The sequence below is a fragment of the Dromiciops gliroides genome, chromosome 6 (assembly GCF_019393635.1).
Source record: "Dromiciops gliroides isolate mDroGli1 chromosome 6, mDroGli1.pri, whole genome shotgun sequence".
NCBI lineage: Eukaryota > Metazoa > Chordata > Mammalia > Microbiotheria > Microbiotheriidae > Dromiciops > Dromiciops gliroides.
In genome coordinates this window covers 113,133,922-113,157,016 of record NC_057866.1, presented here as the reverse complement: position 1 = coordinate 113,157,016, position 23,095 = coordinate 113,133,922, and the positions used below count along the sequence as shown (strand labels likewise).

Below are 23,095 nucleotides of genomic sequence, written 5' to 3'. Positions count from 1 at the left end.
TCTGAGAAATTTTGCGTGGCATATAGGTTTATAAAATAGGTATACATAACATTTAAAAAATAGCATTTTATTGTGTTTTTTCCAATTACATATAAAGATCTTTTTTTTTTTTTTTTTTTGGTGGGGCAAGGGGAGTTAAGTGACTTGCCCAGGGTCACACAGCTAGTAGGTGTCAAGTGTCTGAGGTCAGATTTGAACTCGGGTCCTCCTGAATCCAGGGCCAGTGCTTTCTCCACTTTGCCAACTAGCTGTTCCTAAAGATCATTTTCAATATATTTTTTTGTTTGTTTGTTTTTGGTTAGGCAATTGGGGTTAAGTGACTTGCCCAGAGTCACACAGCAATATTAATTTTTTGTAAGATTTTTAGTTCCAAATTTTTCTTCTCCCTCCTCACCTGAGACAACGAGCAATCTGATATAGGTTATACATTCATAGTCATGTTAAACATATTTCCACATTACTCATGTTGTGAGAGAAAAATCAGAACTAAAGGAAAAAAAACTCACAAGAAAGAAGAAACAACAACAAAAACAGCAACAAAAGTGAAAAAACTATGCTTTAATCTGCATTTAGATTCTATAAATTCTTTTTCTGTATGTGGAGAGCATTTTCCATCATAAATCTTGTGGCATTGTCTTGGATCATTGAATTACTGAAAAGAGCTAAGTCTGTCACAATTGATCATCACACAATGTTGTTGATACAGGGTACAATGTTCTCTTGGCTCTGCTCATTTCACTAGGTGTTAATTCATATAAGTCCTTCCAGGATTTTCTGAAGTCTGCGTGCTCATCATTTCTTACAGCAAAGTAGTATTCTATTACATTTGTATATCATAACTTGTTTGTCCATTCCTCAGTTGATGGTCATCCCCTCAATTTCCAATTCTTTGCCATTACAAAAAGAGCAGCTATAAATATTTTTGTACATGTGGGTCCTTTTCCCTATTTTATGATCTCTTTGGGATATAGACTTAGTAGTGGTATTTATGCACAGCTTTATAGCCCTTTGGGCATAATTCCAGATTGCTCTCCAGAATGGTTGGATCAGTTCTCAACTCCACCCATAATGCAATAGTTGCACATAACTTTTACTGTTGCCAAATTGTTTGCTACTCCCCTCCCCCCAACACACGCAGACATTTTAAGAAGCTTTGGTGTAGAAGGGGTTTGGAATAGCTTGATAGGGGGATGCAGTAGAGAGTAGATCAGAAAAGAATAAAAAGATTGGTATGCAGCAGTGAGATTAAATACCATTAATTTGTAGGGGGCACAAATAGCATGTCATTATATGTATATGTCTAGTCTCAGAATAAATTATTTACTAGCTGCTATAAAAATATACTGTTGAAGGTACTCGATTTAAGGATAAAACAAATTTTGTTGTAGTCAAAAATAGTTGGTGGTAATAATATGTGTATTAGACTGCCATGTTAGGAAAATTGATGAAAAACATAACATGTACTTTTGAATGTCAACAAGCATTTATTAAGTTTTCCATGGGCCAGGTACTGTAAATGAATGAATGAGTGAGTGAGTGAAATAAAAAAGTATTAATTTCTTACTGTATCCCAAGTAGTAGGGATACAAAAACAAGAGTACAGATAGTCTCTGCTTTCAAGGAGCTTATGTTTTAATGGGGGAAAACATTATATAGGCTAGTCAGAAATTAGAAATTGGAAACAAATTTTATTGTATGTGTGTATGTGCGTGTGTTGTTTTTGTTTTTGTTTTTTTGCAGGGCAATGAGGGTTAAGTGACTTGTCCAAGGTCACACAGCTAATAAATGTCAGGTGTCTGAGGTCGGATTTGAACTTAGGTCCTCCTGAATCCAAGTCTGGTGCTCTATCTACTGCACCACCTAGCTGCCTCTGGAAACAAAATTTTAAAAAAATTTTGATGGTTGAAAAAATTCTGATGTGTTCGCATTTATCTACTCACTATTAAGAAGATTTTTTATTATTAATTTTTTTAGACTCATTGATTTCATACTGTTTTCATATTGTACATTTTTTCATGTTGACATTTCTTGAAGATCTTACTTTTAGGGTTTAAGATTTGTAAAAGTAGAAACAAAACATTAAATGTTTATTTAGAATGATTAAAGAAATATATAGTCAGATGATTCTTTAAGTAAGAAATATTTTCCATTTTTAATATGCTCAATTTGTATATTATGCTTGGCAAATTAGGAATATGCATTCTAACCTAGTTAGTAAAACAGACCTGAGAATTGATGTCTGCCTTTGTTAGAAGAATTTGTACTTATCACTTTTTGGGAAAATGTCTCCTAATTTTCTTGAGGAATATTTTATCATATGTTAGTGTATTATTATTTTAATTTTCATTAAAAGCATACAACTAATATGTTTGTTGGTTCTTTTTGGTAGCTTGAGAGGCAGCTGCATGAGGATGAAGAATTTGCCAGGACATTGGCAATGTTGGATGAAGAACCCAAGAACAAAAAGGTGACTTACTTTATGGGGGTTTTTTTTGTGTGTGTGTGTGTGGGGGGGGGGGGGAGATATGTCTTATACTTCAAATAGAAGATATTTGGGAAAATTAAATGAATATAAATTGGAGCTTCAAAATGTTTTATTTTGTAGACATGAAAAAGTCTCTTTCTATCACTTCATTCTGGTATGAAAGTGAACCTAGATTCTCAAAGGCTGTGTCAGTGGAGTGTGAGATTTGGCCAGTTTGGCCTTTTTGGAAAGGGTTTGAGTAGGGTTTTGGCAACAGACAGTGGCTGCTTTCTGAGACCCAACCTCACTAGAGGTGAGAGGCTCATCAGTAAGCTGCCTTCTTGGTAATTAATTATTTGATGACCTATGGAACAAAGGAAAATACAAAGTGGCCCTTAAACCTGTGGGGTTTCCTTCTGTAGAGACCATGGCATAGGGATGAGAAAAGGGACAACGAGCACTAAAAATTCCATAGTTTTTAGCCAGTCTATAAACATTGACTCACCTATTGCAAAATAGTTTAGAATCAAGAAAAGAGCCTAAATATCAAGAACACTTTCTTCTTTGAGAGAGGTGGGGATTATTGAGCATGGTGATAGCCAAAAAAGGATAGATTCGATTTGTGATTTCATTGGTATAGGGAACTGTTAGATGAAGACCCTGTTACCAATGCAGGTCAACCAGCGCATTCTCTGTGCTTGTAAAGAATATCTTCCTGGACAACATGCCGCAACTTGCTGCCTCATAATTCAGGATTTTGCTGAGGAGACTTGTCTTTCAGGACCCAGCATGATTAGTATGATCATCTCTCTGAAAACAAATATGTGCAGACCATTGCCTTTGTTAGGAAATTTAAACCAAACCCCCAAATAATAACAAACTCTAATAGCATAAGCATTGCCCATTTGAAATAGCCCTGTCAAATAACATTTTTTTTAAAAAGTGAAATCGACTGTATTACTAGATAGATAATGAATAATAAATAATAAATAGTCATTTCTGAATTGGTAGACTGAGCAGAGAGACCTTTGGCTTGTTAGCAAAAGTTCAAAATCAATACCAGATTAGAAGAAAGAATAAAAATGGAAAAAGTTCAGTTGAGGTAATTCCAACTTAAACTACTTAAACAAACTGTTGATGCCAAGAAATTTATAGAAGAACATATGCACAGTTCTTGCTTTATGTAAATTCACGTTATTCAGATTTGACTTTACATAAAGAATTCAGAAAGAAACCCCCGTTTAAAAAACAACAACAAACCAACAAAACACTTAACTTTACTGTCCAGTATGGTGCTCTGTCTCTTTGTCTACACTCTTGCACCTTAGTTGACGTTCCGTGCCCCCTTCTAACGCCCCCCAACAAAAAACCCTCCAAGTGAAAGCAGAACTTAAGTGAGGAGAGACTGTCAGATTGGGGTTTTGGCTAAAGATCTCTGGTTTAGAGAGAGAGGAGACCTTTCCTCCTCTTTGCCCATCAGCCCAATTTCCGGTCTCTTTGTGTCTGTTTTCAGTTCTGTCAGTGGTTGGGTGTCATGTGTCTTTCCCTGGCTTCCACGTGTCACCTGTCATCTCCAGTCTGTATACATGCCCAGCCCCCATGTGTCTGCCCCTTTCCAATGTGTTCTTCCTCTCTAGTATGGTCAGACCCCATGTGGCTGACTGGCCCCTTTGTGTTCCTTCTCCTGCTCTTGCTTCTCTCTCCTTGGCCCCCTTGTGTCCTTGAACCTTGTGTAAATTTGCACTTCATAAAAATTGTTCACTTAGAATGAGAACTGTCTGTATTGACAAAATATCACCATTTGCAAAGGAAAAAAGTCTAACCATTGTAAATACGTTGTCACAATGAGGCTATAAATCTGAAGAACCTATAAATTTCAGTGGCCAGCAAACACTTGATCTTCTTTCCCACCTGAGAGATGTGTGCCAAAGGCAATACCAGTTTAGAATATAAATGGATTTGTAGAGTGTTAGGGAGAAGGAGGGTAGATTGAGTAGTATTGCCTCAAAAAATAGTAAGAAGCAGTGGAGGGCAAAACAAATTTGTAGAAAGATTGTTAAGAAACCCAGTGATGTTGAAGCATGCAATATTGAAAAGATTTGCAAATATTGTTATAACAAACTCATCCAATAATGACAGTGGCGCTGCAACATTTGGGACATTAACTTCATGGTCCCCACTGGTGAACACAGAAGTAGAAATTGCACTAAGGCCAACTGAGATGGAAAGAGTAGCTGGATTAGACCAGGTAGCCACAGAGAAGGTCTGTGTTGGACCTCATATAATTTTGTTTTGTTTTGTTTTGTTTTTGTGAGTCAATTGAGGTTAAGTGACTTGCCCAGGGTCACACAGCTAGTGTCAAGTGTCTGAGGCCAGATTTGAACTCAGGCCCTCCTGAATCCAGGGCCGGTGCTCTATCCACTGCACCACCTAGCTGCCCCTGGACCTCATTTAATTTTGAAGATCTATTTTTAAGATAACTGAAGGGGACAATAGGAATACTTGGCAGGGGGGTAATTATAGATCTGATTATTACCCATAAAAAGTGACTAAGAAAATATCATCTGATCTGTACTTTCAACTCTACAAAATTTTTTTGAGAATAATTTATACATTCATTATTAAAGGCATCCTTTATAAAGGTTTGAGAATAAAACAGGCTTTTGCTAACAATATTTAGAGCAGGCCACATCTTTTTAGTCACACAGTAGACAGAAAGGCATAAAGAACAAAAGATCCCACTGTTTTTTCTGTATTTAATTAAATTAATTAGCTAACCTTAATGAATTTCACTGTATCATGACTTAGCAAACTTTACACACTAAGCTCTTCAGTTGCACAGGTTTTTATATACACAATTTAAGTGTATATAAGTGTAGTTTTTTAAAGTTTTTGAAAGGGTAGTGTATTTTTTGAACAAGTGTTTCTGTTTAAATCTTGACTTTGAACTCCAGATTGGTATCTTTATTTAAATGACTTTTTGATTTGTTTTGCCCTCCACTGCTTCTTACTGTTTTTTGAGGCAATACTACTCAATCTACCCTCCTTCTCCCTAACACTCTACAAATCCATTTATATTCTAAACTGGTATTGCCTTTGGCACACATCTCTCAGGTGGGAAAGAAGATCAAGTGTTTGCTGGCCACTGAAATTTATAGGTTCTTCAGATTTATAGCCTCATTGTGACAATGTATTTACAATGGTTAGACTTTTTTCCTTTGCAAAGAACAAATTTCAATTTTGGTTACATCCTAATCATATAATTCCATCAAATTCTTCATTATCCTGAGGTCTCAAGCCTTAAAATTCTATGTGAGATGCATAAAGTAATTAATATTCTTTTGCCCTAAATATTAGCCCATTTTAATATAAATGTAAAGCCCAGCCTTATTTCTGGATGAATTAGGAATTTTATTATAATTATTTTTCATTATTTGATAATTTTAGGTGAGCATCTTATTTTTAAAAATGGTTGCCTTGAGAAGTGTAGTTTTTTAAAGTTTTTGAAAGGGTAGTGTATTTTTTGAACAAGTGTTTCTGTTTAAATCTTGACTTTGAACTCAAGGTTAGTATCTTTATTTAAATGACTTTTTGATTTGTTTCTGACTGCATCATAAAATGCCTTGAGAGTTTCGATGAAGGAGATGGAAGGAAAACATAGGACTGTTGATTTACAGGATAGGGTAATTTTTGCAAAAGTACCTGTAAATGTATTTGTTAAAGCCTTATTTATGTCTTTATCCTTCTGTAAAATGAGGATAATAAAACATTCTCCACATTGCCCAGAGATGAATAGTCAAAAGCACGTTTTTCATAGTATTTTTCTAGTATGGATCGATGGATGACTCTTCAAAATATTTTTAGTGGTGTAATCATTTTATAGCTTTGCTAGTAATATATTTTTTAAAGTGCTGAAAATATTACCTTCTTAGGTTGCATATACATTTTTACTGTTTGTACATTTGCTTAGGCCCGAAGGAATTCAGAAGAGAGAGACATATTTTCATCTGACCGAATAAATTCAAGCAAATCAGAAAAGCATAAAGGTAATAACATTAGGAGAAAAAGGACACTGAAAAATTTCTCTCATGGAAGAAAAAAAAAGAGTATTGCTCAGAAAAACTTTTTGGGGATGTTGGGACAATGAGGGTTAAGTGACTTGCCCAGGGTCACACAGATAGTAAATGTCAAGTGTTTGAGGTTGGATTTGAACTCAGGTCTTCCCGAATCCAGGCCAATGCTTTATCCACTGTGCCACCTAGCTGTCCCCAGAAAAATCTTATTAAAAAATATCTTGTGCTTGTTGTATTGAATAATTTCTTAAACTTACTAGAGTGTGGTTTACTTTGGTGATTGACACAGGAAACCATTTGGAAGCTTTTACCTAGGTCCATCTGTTCTTAGAGTGTTAGTAATAAGGAAATTCCTGAATACAATAAAGACTTTAATATATAATGAGTTTAACATATAATTTAATATATCATTTTAACCCAAAATACTTGGGTTAAAATCCTATCAATGCCATTTAAAAGATGTGTTACTTGTTTGGTTAAATCATTTTCCTTTTTTAGACTGAAATTTTTTTATCTATAAAATTAGGAGGTTAGACTAGATAAAATTCCAAGATCCCTTGCAAATCCTTTGATCTTATGATGCTTTTAAGATTACCTAAAATTATTTCATATGAGGAGCCACTATTGTTTGTAATCTGAAGCATTCCTGCAAATTGTGCTCAGGTTTGATTCACGGAAACAGAAATCAAATGTTAGACCATGTATTTTAGATAATTCCAATTCTGATCCCCTGAGGCTTTGAGAAGTGAGCTGACTCACCTCATCACATCCACGTTAGTGGCCTTGCCAGGATTCTGACTTTTGTTGGGCATTTGTCCAGTGATCTTTCTTCTACATCTTATGTCCCTAAGAATTTTGGTTTCTAATATATTTGACCATCAGGTATTTTGATGTGACAAAATGATTGTGTTGTTAAGATATTCTAAAAACCTGTATATTATCTACTTTAAGGTCTTATTTTCTCACTTTTTCTCCTAATAGAGAATTTCAGATCAGCCTTGTTAGATGACAGTGATATATGGAAATTTCTTCGAGCTTGAAACCATTATCTCTAGAAAAAAAAAATCTCCTTGACCTTTTACCTATTAGTGAACAGGTTTCATTAAAACCATATGGTAAGAAATAGCCTAGTTGTCTTGGTGTAGTTCAGAGCTGTCAGACTTGAGACTGGAAACAGCCCTTTCTGGCCCAAACTAGATTATGATGTCATTGGGAAATGTTTAATAAAATAAGTAAAAATATAGTACAATGTAGTATGAATTTGTAGTTTTCTGCACGGAACTGGTTTTTTTTTTGTTTTTTGGGGGGTTTTTTGAGTTTGATTCCACTCATGTAGTGAATGGGAAGTCAATCTCAAAGTTGGGAAGATCTGAATTCAAGTCTTAGTAGTTACTGTCTGCTTTACTTTGGGCAAGTCATTTAACTGCTTAAGTCTCAGGCAGTTCCTTAACCCTTTAAGTAATAGAATAGGTATAACTATGCATTGGTCAAGGGAGCTTCCTTATCCAGAAGTTCTTGTACCAATGAAATCATAGGTCTGCTGCCCTGTATCCCCACCCTCCATTTAAAAAATAATGCCGTTGGAGGGCCAACAAATGGGAAACAAGAAGAATGAAAAGTCATGCACTGTTAGATAGCTTTGTATAACTTTTGGGGGATTTTGTTGTTGTTGTGTGTGAGTATCTGTTATGCTAAAACAATATGTATCAATTTAAAGTAAGAGAAGAAATACTGTTGATCTCATTAAATAAATAAGGAAAAACATAATTCTAATATATGTATTACATAGTTTTTCTTTATTAAGTGTGTTATTTAAATTGTGTATATAAAAACCTGTGCAACTGAAGAGCCTAGTGTGTAAAGTTTGCTAAGTCATGATATAGTGAAATTCATTAAGGTTAGCTAATTAATTTAATTAAATACAGAAAAAGATATGGATCTTCAAGTAGACCTTTGGAATTTGATTTCAGAAGCATTGGGTGCTGCTTAAAGCAGTAGCTTAATAGTAAATGTTTGAACATGAAACTGTTGGACATTGGAGACATTGTCTAGAATAGTTCTTTTAAATCTGCATGGTTTCTTTTCTCTTTTTATTTCTTCAGTAAAAACATCAGATTTTTCACATGAGAGCAAGAACCACACTTTGAACAAGCAGACTAAAAGTGAAGATCCAAGAAGTTCTCAACCACATTTAAAGTCATCACCTCATAAAGTACCTGACAAAATAGAGGAAGAACCCTCTGCTTTGAAAGTCAGCTCTAAGCTTGCACTCCTGAAAAAAAGAGATGAGAGTAGTTGCCAAAAAAGGGAATCCACGGAGTCAGCAAAAAAGGAAAATGAAGTTGTAGTAAAAGAAGAGAGAAAATCTCCAAAGAAAAATAAAATTTCTCCATCCAAAACAGAGGTAGGAAGTTTAGAAAAATTGGTATGATGTTGCTATGGGGTTTTGGTTATTTTCTGTTTTATTCCCATGCTAATTTTTCTTTATGAACTTTCTTTATGAACATAGATGGAAGCCTAAATAATAAGCAAATTTAGGATTAATAAATCATTCTTAAAATATTTCCCAAAATGAGTTACAGCAGTGCTGCTTTTTATGTACAATGTTGAGATGTTAGTGTAGTATGAACACTGGATCAGGAGTCTGCAGTCATTTGTACCATTATGATTTTGCCCTCAGTTTCCTTATAGGTCATTGAAGGGGCATCATTATTTGATCTCTCTCTCTCTCTCTCTCTCTCTCTCTCTCTTTTTTGGCGGGGCAATGAGGATTAAGTGATTTGTTCAGGGTCACACAGTAAGTGTCAAATGTCTGAGACTGGATTTGAACTCAAGTCCTCCTGAATCCAGGGCCAGTGCTTAATCCACTGAGCCTCCTAGCTGCCCCCCCCCCCCCCTTATTTGATCTTTAGAGTCTTTTTGGGCCTAAGGAATTCTAGGAATGTGTAAGTAATACAGCTATTCTGTAAATTTTTAAATTTTCATATTTGGGAATCAAATAGTATCTTGAATCTACATTGTAGAACCACCTTAATTTTTGTTGTTGTTGTTGTTGTTGTTTTTTTGTTTGTTTTTTTGCTGGGCAATTGGGGTTAAGTGACTTGCCCATGGTCACACAGCTAGTAAGTGTCAAGTGTCTGAGGCCGGATTTGAACTCGGGGACTCCTGACTCCAGGGCCGGTGCTTTATCCACTGCGCCACCTAGCTGCCCCCACCTTAATTTTTTGAAAGAAATAATTGCTCATTTCTTCATGCCTCTTAATCATTTGAAATTAAAAGTTGAATATTTACTACTTTAAAATTCTCACCAATGTAATTTTTAGTTTAGAAACTGAAATGATGGTGGTTTTTTTGTTTGTTTTTTTTTTTTTGGTGAGGCAGTTGGGGTTAAGTGACTTGCCCAGGGTCACACAGCTAGTAAGTGTCAAGTGTCTGAGGCTGGATTTGAACTCAACGACTCCTGAATCCAGGGCTGGTGCTCTATCCACTGTGCCACCTATGATGGTGTTTTTAAAATGCTTTTGGTTTTAGCAGTGGCTTATAAGTTTGTTAAAAGAAAAAATAACTTTTTTTTGTATCAGATTATTTTTCATTAAAATATTTATCTGGTGCAGACTGGGCTCATTCTCCAGGAAGGCTAATCCACTTGAAGTGGAGGAGTGTCTATTTTTAAGGATGTTAGAATGTCTCTACATGATCCTTATTTTTCTGAATGTTTTGATAGTTGCATAGCTTTGATTCTTATAGCTTCAGGACTTAGATATAAAAATAGTGATGCAGTTATTTTATAGTCTTAAAAGTTCATCTCTATTGTAGATTACATATTTATGATTTATATCTTAAATTTATATTTCCATAAAGGATTTCATGATGACTAGGAATAATAAGACAGGAGACCATTTGAGGAAGGAGGGACATAGAATTAAATATAGTTCCTTCACCTTTGTTATGATTTAAATGTGATTTATGGGCCTGGCAACTGAGTGATGATAAGAGCATTTATTCTAGGGGAATATGCCATTTTGTGGTGAGTAGGTGACATGGCACCAGGAGCACTTTGCTTGCTTCTTCCTTTTACCACCTTCTTATCGGGATGATAGCTGTTGGTCCTCCTTTCTGGCTCAGAGAATACTTTATTCTCTAGGGTGACCTTACACCTTGTTTGTGCCGGCTATAGTTTCTAAGTTATTTGTTTGTACAGTTATAAAAATAGTTCAAGGACCAGATATAGGATGAATGTATTTGATGTATAATTTCGGTTAAATGTCTTTGCTTTTTAAAATGTGCCAGGTCCCTAAAGTTCCTAATGCTTTATATTTTCTTTAAGATTTATTAACTGTGTTTAGCAAACAATTTTTTTGACCAAATTCATTTATCTAAAGAATAACTTATTAGATATTGATTACATGCAAAATACTATGCTTAGTGTTAGAGGAGATAATAGTAATCTTGTTCCGTATGTGCAGTCTGTAGAGGAGAGGGGGAATATGGTATGTTAACAAATGTGTAACTGCATACATCCAATAACTGCAGTAATTAGAATGAATGCAGGATGAAGAATTTGAAATATAGGAGTACTATGCAAGGTTTGAGGAAGGAGCGGTCCTCCAGAAAGGAGTCATCACTAGAATCATGACAGGGTACAGAGAGGTCCAGAAGGGTCAAGACTGAAAAAAGCCCATTGCAGTTGGCAGGTAGCAGGCCATTGGGGATTTTGAGAAAACTATTTTGTTAGAAAGTCAGTAATAGAAGCCAGGTTGCAGCAGGTGAGGTACTGTGGAAGTGGAGTTATTGTATATAAGCAACTCTTTGCAGAGGTAAAAGCAAAGTAAATGTACTCCTGGCAAACTGATCTACTTAGCATCTCCTGACAATGCCCATGCTTTTTTGCCTCTTTGGCTTTATTCACCTTTTGTCCATGCTTAGAAATCCCTACAACCCTTCTTTATCTCATAAGAGCTTCCTAATTCTTTTTAAAAAAAACTTATAAATAATTGCACTTACTGATTGAATTTTATTAAACTATGAAACTCTGAGAGCATTTTCTGAATATATATATATATATACATATGCATATACACACATGTAAGTTTTCCATATTCATTTTTATAAGATTTTGATTTCGAAATTGTTTGCCCTCCTCCCCTCCCCAAGACAGCAAGCAATCTGATATGTTATATGTATATACAGTCATATTAAACATGTTTCCACATCCTAATTCTTTAATGTATAATTCTAAGTGACCTCTTCCATGAAGGAAGCTTTCTCTGATTCTTTAGTTTGGAGTAATCTCTGTCCCTGTTTATGCCTTTTTCTTTCTTAGCATCCCACTAGCCTTGTCCTCTCTGACTAAACATCCTGTCTCTTTTTCTGCCCCTTCTTACTTTCAAACCCTTGAGGTCCCTCAAGAGTCTGTCCCTCAGGCCTTTTCTCATTGTTTGTTCCATGACCATCTCATCTACTTTCATAGCTTCAGCTTCTCTACAGGTGACTCCCAGTCCTATACCTGTATTTCTGATCTCTCTTTTGAGCTCCTATACTGAACAAATCAAAATATGAACAGGAGCATTTTTCTCTTCTAATTGATTTTTTTTTCTTATAATCTTTTTTTTTTTTTAAGTGAGGCAATTGGGGTTAAGTGACTTGCCCAGGGTCACACAGCTAGTAAGTGTTAATTGTCTGAGGCCAGATTTGAACTCAGGTCCTCCTGACTCCAGGGCCGGTGCTCTATCCACTGCACCACCTAGCTGCCCCTCTTCTAATTGATTTTTCATTTTTTTCTTATTGCAATCTCAAAGTCTGTAAGTCCTGAAGATACTGAAAAGAAACGAACTAATTACCAGGCTTATCGAAGCTACCTGAATCGAGAAGGTCCCAAAGCTCTAGGCTCTAAGGAGATTCCAAAAGTAAGTAACAGTTTTTGTAAATAAAATGTGTCCTTTATATCTATGTATTTTCTCAGTTAAATAGAATAAGAATTTATTAGGTATTTATTATGTGCAAGACATATGTGTACTACTTGAAGAAAGATCTATACAAAAGCATACAGTGATTACAAGTTTAGATTTTTAAAATTTCCTTTTTTACTGAAAATGTAATCACTGGTTTTTTGGGGTTTTTTTGGTATGTGTGTTACTAATGTATCTTACTCTTTGGTAGGGGCTCATACAGTTACTTTGAAGTAATTAAATAAATTTTAAAGAATTCTAAGCTTCCCAGAGTTGGAAAATTTATTAGAGACCATCTCTTCCGGATGGTCTTATTTTGGGGTTCATGAACTTTGTTTTTAAAAAAATCATAAAAGTATTTTATGATTTTCCAGTTACATGTAAAGATAGTTTTCAACATTTTTTTCATCAGATTTTTAGTTCCAAATTTTTTTCCTACCTCCCTTCTCTCCCCCCTCCTTAAGACAGAAAGCAATCTGATATAGGTTGTATATGTACAATCACATTAAGCGTATTTCTTCATTAGTCATCTTGTGAAAGAAGAATTGGAACAAAGGGGAAAAACCTCAAAAGAAAAAACAAAAACAAAAGTAGAAACGGTATAGTTCAATCTTCATTCAGAATCCACAACTCTTTTTTTCTGGCTGTGGAGTGTTGCTGTTACTATGTACAATATTCTCCTGGTTCTGCTCACTGTTCACTCAGCATCAGTCCACTTAATTCTTTCTAGATTTTTCTGAAATCTGCCTGCTCATCATTTCTTACCATGCAATACTATTCCATTACATTTATGTACCACAACTTGTTCAGCCATTCCCCCAATTGTTGGGCTTCCCCTCAATTTCCAATTCTTTGCCACCACAAAGAAAGCTGCTAGAAATATTTTTGTATGTGTGGGTCCTTTTTCCTTTTTTATGATCCATGAACTTGCTTTTAAAAAATATTTAGATAACTGTTTAAGCATAATTAGTTTCTTTTGTAATTCTCTGTATTTTATTTTATGCCTTTAAAAACCTTCTGAGAAAGGGCCTGTAGGCTTTACCAGATTGTAAAAGGGGGCCATGACACAAAAGGTTAAGAACCTGTTTATCTGTTCCAACCAGTACCTTAGCAGGAATCCCTTATATAACATCACTGATGGGGGTGGCTAGGTGGTGCAGTGAATAAAGCACTGGCCTTGAATTCAGGAGTACCTGAGTTCAAATCTGGCCTCAGACACTTTACACTTACTAGCTGTGTGATCCTGGGCAAGTCACTTAACCCCCATTGCCCCACCAAAAAAAAAAAAAAATAACATCCCTGACAGGTGGTCATCTAGTCCCCACTTGAATATCTCTTATGATTGGGAACCCATTATCTCCTGAAACATACCATTCTACTTTTTTAGAAAAAAATTTTTTTCTTTTTAAAGAAAAGTGTTTTTTTTTTAACTTAAATACAAAATGAGAAAAGAAAAAAAAGTTGCCATGTACAGAACAGAACATAGGAGAGGATTAAATATAAAACAATATATTTCCATTTCAAGAAACACCTATATAGTAAATACTACACATTGTTTTCAAAGCTGTGCAGCTTTTCTTTGTTTCCTTGTTGGTTTTCTTTTGTTCTCTGCTATGTACTTCATTCTACTTTTGAATATTTGTATTTTTTAAGAAGTTCTTTTACTCTGATATGGCCCTTTGCAACTTCTATGCATATTCCCCAATTCTGTTTCTCTGGAGTTAAACAGGGTAAGTCTCTTTTCTATTCATCTCCCCTTGTAACACCTCTCAAGTTCCCTTATAAGTCTTCTCTGGACTAAGTATTCCTAGATCCCTTAACTGATGCTTGGATAGCATGGTTTCTCTAGGCTCCTCATCATTCTGCTCACACTGCTCAAGATTCACTTTATTTTGTCAACATCCTTCCTAAAATATTGCACCCAGAATTGATAATGTTATTTCAGAGGGGGTATGACCAGGGCTGGAATATAGTAGAAGTGTAACCTACTTCTTTCTGGACATTATTTTTCTGTCTGTGTAACCTAAGTTGCCTTTTTTTTTTTTTTTTGGTCACATCACTTGTCCCTTTATTGTCTTTGTCATATTACTGACTCATGATGAGCTTGTAGTCCATTAAAACTCAAAGATTGCCCCCCCCCCATGCCCCCCTTTTAATCTGTTGTATAGTCACACCCCTTTCATCCTGTACTTGTGAGGTTTTGAATTCATGTGTAGGGATTAATCCCTGTTAAATTTAATCTCCAGCCAAAATTCTAGCCTATCTTGACTTCCTAGGATTTTTTTAGATGTGTTTGCTAACTTTTCTAGTTTTGAGTTAATTGTAAATCTAACCTGTGCTATCCTTTCCTTTATTTAAGCCTATCTGGGATGGACTTGACACCATTATTCTGTTTATATTCATTGTTTGGATAAAAGGAGATATTTGCAAGTTACTGACATTTAATAAAAGGAGATTTACTTTGCACGAACACAAGGACATACAAGAATAGGGTGACACTTTTTTTTTTCTGGACACATGAACATACCATATGAAAACATGTCTGTGTGATGATTTGTGGTGTTCAAAATCCACAAAGCAAGAGGGCCCCCCCAGCTCCATGTTTTCATGCTCTTAAATAGAAGACTCTGGGCAAGTCATGTTTGCCTTAATTTCTTCATGTGGAAAATGAGCTAGAGAAGGAAATGGCAAAACCACTCTAGCATCTTTGCCAAGAAAAACACAAATGTGCTCACAGAGTCAGACATGACTGAATTAAGAACTAGAGACTACTAGGGAAGGAAATGTTTGCACCGTTGACCATCCTAGTGTTTAGAAAGGAACTTCTTTATAGCATCTTACTCCATTATGCTACAGTTTGCCTTTTGTTATTTCTTTAGTGGAAATGGAGGATAAAAATCAACAACTTCTTTGTGTTAGAGACTGTTAAACTACCTGTCATCCCTTTCTTTTTCAGATCAGTCTTAATTGCATTAGTCTTTACTCTTAGGTTCTATTTTCTAGCCTTTCATATTCTTTGTTCGTCTTATATCAGTTTTCATAAAATTAGTAGATGTGTCTCATGTTTTTGATTGCCTTTTGCTTCGTTGATTTTTTTTTTTTTTTTGGTATGTGCCACTGGAGTAGCACTGATAGAGGAAATCTCCCACATACTTAAACAGATGAGTTTTTCCTCCATAATGGTCTTTTTACCCAAGATGCTTTGCAGTTGTAGGTTTCCTCTGATTCAACTCTTTTTCTCATTTGTGGGAAAGATGACATGAGCTTGTCTAATATGATAAAGTTCTTCTGTTCCTGCCTGTGATGTGTACCACTGGAAATTCATCTCAGTTTCAGTCAGCAGTGGTATGACAGCTAGAACTTCTGTCTGATAAGGGCAAGTTGACAGGTTTTATTTATTACTCCCAGCTGACAAAAGCCAGACAAGGTGCTTCATGTTATAATATAAGAACACAAAATGGTGTTACCTATAAGAAGTAAAATAATTATAAGCTAGAATTTAGCCAACCTCCACTTTTTTCTTTGAGAACTTATAAATATTTGGGAGGATTAGATTATGATATAGGGAAAAGTGTTTCAGCCTAAGACATGAACTTGCCGTTTACTTACAAGACATAAGATTTGCTACCATATAGAAGAACAGGAACCTTTTTTAGGAAATGTGGAAAAGATTTGTAGAATTATTTTCTCTTAATGTTGGGAACAGTTATATTGAACATGGCTGTAAGGCTGTTTTTCCTTTGCATTCAGTGATTTGCTTAGCTGTAAAATTTAAAATAGTACTTTGTCTTTCAAGAAGCCTAATTGTGGGCGAAAGAATTAACATGTGAAAAAGATAACTTCACTAGGTCTTTTAACAGGGGTGAATATTTGAATTGCATTGCTGATTTTATACTAGTGTTAATTTGTTAATGTTAACCAATATAAAAAATAGTTTTGTGCTTATTTGAAGCATGTTTCTATCATGCTTATCTACTCATGCTAGGGAGGGCTATCAGGACATCAAATGAGAAAAATTAACATCTTGTAATTGGTAGTGCTTAAGTGTTTCTTTAGAATTCTAACATAATTTCCTTTCCTTCTGAACATTTTGTTTCTCAGGGAGCTGAAAATTGCTTGGAAGGCCTAACATTTGTAATCACTGGAGTCCTAGAGTCTATAGAACGAGATGAAGCCAAGTCTCTAATTGAGCGGTATGGGGGGAAAGTGACTGGAAATGTCAGCAAAAAAACAAGTTACCTTGTTATGGGACGTGATAGCGGACAATCCAAAAGCGATAAGGTGTGTATAGCTCTTCTTGGTGTAAAATGAAGTAAGTATAGTTGGTTGCTTTTGCATGCCACTGTTTCTATTATTACTACTTTTTCACTTAGAGAGAAGTTATCTGGCCCATCTGACATCTTTCCCAGCTGGCTTCCTACTCAAATTTTTTACCTCATTTAGTTTATTTTTATGTACTTAGTGAAGTTAGATTAGTTTTTTATTTTGAGAATTGTCATAGATTTTAACTTCTTCTAGCCATTTGTGTTCCTCTGTATGGAACTGTAGACTCTCATTTTTCTTATTTATTTGAAGTACAACTCTTGTAAGTCTTTAAATTATAATTGAATTACTTATCTGCATCAATAGAAATTTTCACAATGGAAGTGCCACATACCAGTGACATGTTATCATCACAGACCTATAGCAAACTACTCACCCTTTGCCCTCCCAGTAAAAGTCCATAAGAAAGAAGTGACTGGTGACAGGGAGCAAGACGCAGAGGATGAGAGAGATCTTTTAAACTAGCTTTTGGTTCTTTTTCCTTCTCTTTTGGACTGTAAGTAGAGAAAGTATCCCTTAGAAGGTGACCTTTTGAGTACTAGTACTAAGAAGAGCTTACATTTGTATAGTGTTTTATAGTTTGCAAAGTTTCTTATACACACAGTTTCCTTTACTCCTCACTGTAGCCCTGCGAAGTAGCATAAATATTGTGAATCTCGTTTTGCAGATGAGGAAACTTTGGCTCAGACACATGAAGGCCATTTCTAGCGGTTACATAGATCATTTTTGTAACCAGGTCTTGAGCCAAATCCAGTGCATTTCCAGTACCTTATCCTGCTTCTTCCTTAGAAAGGAGACTTTTGCGTTTGTTTTTTCAATAGTTATGTTCAAAGAGGCATCTGAGGATTTGTGTATATACAGATTGTGCTAATTTCTAAGTGTTATTTTATTGATTTTAATTAGTCTCTAAAATATTTACAGAAATCAATGACAAAGATGTAAGCTTTTTTATTTTGGTTTTTAATTCTTAAGGCTTTGGCTTTGGGAACAAAAATTATTGATGAAGATGGCCTATTGGATCTTATTCGGACTTTGCCTGGCAAGAAGTCCAAATATGAAATAGCATTTGAAGCTGAGGTTAGTATGCAGTGACCTGTTACTGCTTTTTTTTTTTAATTATAAAAGTATTTTATTATTTTCCAGTTACATGTAGAGGTAGTTTTAAACATTTGTTTTTATAAGATTTCTTGTTTCAAATTTTTCTCCCTCCCTTCCCTTCCCACCTTCCCCAAGACAGCAAATAATCTGATAAAGGTTATATATGTACAATCACATTAAAAATATTTCTGCATTAGTCATGCTGTGAAAGAAGAATCAGAGCAAAAAGGAAAAACCTCAAAAAAGAAAAACAGCACAAAAAAACCAAAGAAATAGTATGGTTCAATCTGCACCCATATTCCATAGTTCTTTTTTTTTTCTGGATTTGGAGAGCATCTCCCATCATGAGTCTGTTACTCCTTTTAAAATTAATGTTTTCCTATTTTCACATAAAAGAAGTTCTTGGACTTTGACAAATCATTTTATAAGAATTATAATTGCTATTTCCAACAAAAAATAATCACATCTTATTTCCTATAGAGCTGAAGGACTTTGATTTAGTAGGATGTCTGATTATTTTTTCAAACTTTTAAAGCCACATTTGAGAACAAAGGAGGAAGTTCTATCTGGTCATCATTTATTTTTCATTTTCTTGCATGATCTATATTCAAAGCTTTTTGAACAGAAGCTTTTTTATACTTAAATCAAAGTATCACAAATCTAGAAGAGGCCTTTACAGGTCATCTGATTCAACCCTTTCACTTTATAGAATTAAAAAAGGAGCCTTATGATGGAGGGAAAAGTAGTGGCAAGGTGGTTGGTTTCATGTTTTCTTTTCTTTCTTTCTTTCTTTCTTTTTTTTTTTGGCAGGGCAGTGAGCGTTAAGTGATTTGCCCGGGGTCACACAGTGTCAAGTGTCTGGGACCAGATTTGAACTCAGGTCCTTTCTGAATCCAGGGCCGGTGCTTTATGCAATGCGTAACCTAGCTGCCCCCTGGGTCCATGTTTCCTGTTAGTAATAAATAGTTAGCCCAAGTAGTAGTTAGTCCTCTTTAAAGCATAACATTCTCATTCCATCCTGATCAAATCTCAGGAAAACTGGAGATAGAACACAGCACATTTTTCAGAGTGGATATGTATGAGTGAGATCCTGTCATCCTCGCTTTTCAAATTTCAGATTACTTAATTTGCTCTAATTTTTTTTTAATTACATGCTTGAGTTTCATATGCATATTGATAGTTTTGTATCATTTAATAAAAAAGATTTTCTCTAATTTTTGAAATGTCTTCACTAACAACAGAAAAAAGATAGTAAGGAACTGGATACTTTACTTTTACAACTATAAATTGTAGGATGGGGAGTCTATCTGCCTTGTCATGTTCCTTCTAGAAATTTTATCTTTTCCAATTTTAAGGTAAAGAAGGAAAAATCAAAATTGGAGAAAACGCCACAAAAGGCTGATCAAGGAAAAAGAAAAACTAGCCCAAATAAGAAGGACTCTGGATCTAAAAAGAACAAATTAAGTCCCAAAAAAGACAGTTCCATGAGATCAGTCAAAACAGAAAACAGTGAATTTCCAAAAGACATGGACTTCAAGCAGGTGGATGGGGAGAAGAAAAATGTCTTAAACTCAGAGAATTATGTTGCTGACCCAAGCAGAGCCAAAGCTGAGGGTTTGCTTTGGGTGGATAAATATAAGCCCACCTCTCTTAAGACCATAATTGGACAGCAAGGTGACCAGAGTTGTGCTAACAAACTCTTACGATGGCTCCGCAACTGGCACAAGAACATGTCTGAAGATAAGAAACATGGTGATTATAAAGCTTAACTTGATATATGTGTGTTGACAGATTTCCTCATGTGTTTGTAGTTAATGTTTCTCCATCAGCACTCTGGGGATCATAGGATTTAGAACTGAAAAGGACCTTAAGATTATCTCCTTTAATCCTTCTCCCCTTTTTTACAGGTAGGGAAACTGAGGCCTAGAGTTTTGTGACTTGACTGAGGTCAATCAAATGGTTAACAGCAGAGCCTGTATTCTAACCTAGGTTCTTTGATACTTCCCACTCCCCAGAAATACCCCCACCCCAACCATTCCTCCTGGTGATCTTTGTAATACACTTACTAAATGACTCTACTACAGAGTAGGAAAAATAAAATTCCAGGAGAATATCACAAAAGATTTCATTTCAGACAGGCCTTGAATTGCTGTATGTGTCCATTATTACAATTTTTGTTTGTTTTTTTATTTTTCAGGGCAATGAGGGTTAAGTGACTTGTCCAGGGTCACACAGCTAGTGTCAGATGTCTGAGGCAGGATTTGAACTCGGGTCCTTCTGAATCCAGGGCCAGTGCTTTATTCACTTCACCACCTAGATGCACCTCCTATTATCACAATTTTTAAAGGAACTTTGAATATTTACCTCATTTTTTCCTCCCTAAGTGCCCTTCAGATAAAGAAACTAGCATTTTGTTTGGAGTCAGATGCTTTACTTTTGAAAATGGAAGACAGTAGTGTAAATTTAATCAGCAATGTGGTATTGGATTAAGAGTGCTAGAATCTTTAAATCATAAATGTCAATATTTTCTTTGTCTTTGTAGAACACAGAGGCCCAGTCTTTCTGGAGAAATTATTGAATACTCTTAAAGTGGGAATCTTGGTACCCACTTTGACTTTATTCTTCTTTATGAACAGTAAGAATTATAGTGAATTAGTTCCAAGGATGAAAAATTACTTTGTGATAAATAATTTGAATCAAGGCATAAGATAATCTTTTTATATATTCAGTACTGTATAGAGTTAGTATGACATAAGACTAGATTTAGAGTGTTCCCTATTTATGTTCTACCTTTTTTCTCACTGATTCAATTTAAATCTTTGAAGGTTTGAAAAATTATCATTATCTTGATCTTCTGTAGAAGGCTTAAAAATGTTAAGGCCTAAAAAAAAGGGGGGGAGCAGTTAGGTGGCGCAGTGGATAGAGCACCGGCCCTGGAGTCAGGAGGACCTGAGTTCAAATCCGGCCTCAGACACTTAACACTTACTAGCTGTGTGACCCTAGGCGAGTCACTTAACCCCATTTGCCTCACCAAAAAGAAAAATGTTAAGGCCTTGAAAGAACTAATTGTCTTATTTCTTATACTTGTTTACGTAGTGAAATGTTGTTCATCTAAACCCTCCAAACTGGTTTCAAACATGTTTTTAATTATCCATTATTTTTAGTTTGTTTCTCTTGTGTGATCATAGGGAGAAGAACTTGTAATAGTTGCCTTGAACACAAAGGGATAGTCTCTGAGTCCGTGTTTCACTTATAGCTACCCCCGACTGGATTTATGCAGTTACCTGTATTATTTACACACGTCTCTTTGGATAACACTATGTGTGGTGCTGTTTGTTTCTCACAGTTAAAGTTGGTAAATTTGGTGGCAAAGATGATGGTTCCAGTTTTAAAGCAGCATTGCTCTCAGGTCCACCAGGCATTGGCAAAACAACCACGGCTTCCCTGGTGTGTGAGGTAGGTTGTTGGTCACAGCTTATTTGCAGCTGTTGGGTTAACCAGGCATATGTATGGTTTTTTAAAAACCACTAGGCCTGTGGGATTTGCTTTTTCTATGTTCTTATCGCCTAGTTATTACACTTTTCTGCCTGTCAGCCATCTCTGTCACAGCACTAGGGTAAGAAGCCTAAGAATTGCCCAGTTGTAAAAAATGTTGAGTTTACACTTACATACATATTGCGCAAGAAACAAACAGATAATCATTATCCAGGAATAGAAAGATGAAGAAGCTGGTTTTAGGCCCATTGCCTAATTTTTCAATTATACAGCCTGATTTTTTTTTCTCTTGAGAACATGGGTTAGTATACAAAAGCTTTTTTCCTCCTGTATTGATTTGACAAAGACATTTTCTGAGTTGGCCAAATATAATTACTTACTGAGTAGCTAATTCCAGGTTTAGGTAGGCTGCTGTTCAAATGACAGATTCAGCCTGTTACTAGGCCTTTCTAGCTTGATGTTGAACCAGTCAGAGTTTTCTTCCTGCTATCCTCTGTTTGAAAACCCAGGATCTCCTTGAGACATCAGCATGATACTTTAGTGTGTTCTATCATGTGAAGGGCAAGTGTTATATGAAAATAATCAGAAACAAAAAGGTTTTAAACCATAATCTTTTTTTTACTCTTTTTGCCTATGTCACATTTTTTAGTTTTGTGATTATGGTGGTTTCTTCTGTTTTAATTAGGAATTGGGGTATAGTTATGTGGAACTGAATGCAAGTGACACCCGGAATAAAACCAGTTTGAAAGAAATTGTTGCTGAGTCATTGAATAACACCAGCATCAAAGATTTCTGTTCAAGTATGTGTTTCTTGGACTTGTTTTTAATGGGCATTTAAAGATTGAATGTTAGGAACTTGGGTTGAGTATTTGGGTATTCCCCAAAAGGAAATACCAATTCAAGAAAAAAATAAACAATTGTATGAAACATCAGTCAGTGTTCAGACATAAATATAAAAAAAGATGTGATCTCCGGTAATTGAGTTCTGTTTCTTGTTATTTAACTGTTGTACTTTGAAGGAAATACATTCTGATTGAGGTGCAAAAGATCTATTTTTTGCAGATGGGGAAATGGAAGTGGTGGCCTCAGAAACTTTATATATATTTAAAGGGGAGCTTGGGAGTGGTTCTACAACAAGAACAAAGTAAAAGAGATATAGTAGAAATCAAGACGCCCTAACTAGGGGTTAAACATTCATGGTTTGGATTGTAGAGTTCATTATATTCAATTGAAACCTTGTAACTTCTGGTACTAATTAGTAATTGTTTAAAAGTTTTTCAGTAACTAGATTTTATTGTCTTTTGTATATTTGTCCAAATTTGTTGTTTGTTATCACTGTGGATCAGGTGCACCTCATTCAGGAGGCACAAAGCATGCTCTGATCATGGATGAAGTAGATGGAATGGCAGGCACTGAAGATAGGGGAGGAATTCAGGTAATAGAATCCTTACATGTTTTCAGTTTGTTCATTTAAATGTACTTTTCATATTTAAAGAACAGGTTATTTTTTTCCTTTTCCATTTTTCACTGTTACGGTAAGCTAGATGGCACAGTGGACATAGAAGCAAGCCTGAAGTCAGGAAGACTAACCTTCCTGAGTTCAAATCCAGCTTCAGACACTTGCTAGCAGCGTAACCATGGGCAAGTCACTTAACCCTCTTTTCCTCCCTTCTTCATCTTTAAAATGAGCTGGA

General features: G+C 35.4%; 1 protein-coding gene across 1 annotated transcript in view; it reads left to right on the top strand.

The window, feature by feature from the left end:
• Positions 1-23,095, top strand: part of RFC1 (replication factor C subunit 1) — an 85,269-nt gene that overhangs the window by 39,525 nt on the left and 22,649 nt on the right. The window contains exons 7-16 of the mRNA XM_043972796.1: positions 2,390-2,467; positions 6,435-6,510; positions 8,640-8,941; positions 12,336-12,443; positions 16,587-16,766; positions 17,781-17,885; positions 19,262-19,658; positions 21,253-21,362; positions 22,087-22,201; positions 22,748-22,836. Coding sequence (XP_043828731.1) covers positions 2,390-2,467; positions 6,435-6,510; positions 8,640-8,941; positions 12,336-12,443; positions 16,587-16,766; positions 17,781-17,885; positions 19,262-19,658; positions 21,253-21,362; positions 22,087-22,201; positions 22,748-22,836 — 1,560 coding nt within the window. The remainder of the gene's footprint in view (positions 1-2,389; positions 2,468-6,434; positions 6,511-8,639; positions 8,942-12,335; positions 12,444-16,586; positions 16,767-17,780; positions 17,886-19,261; positions 19,659-21,252; positions 21,363-22,086; positions 22,202-22,747; positions 22,837-23,095) is intronic.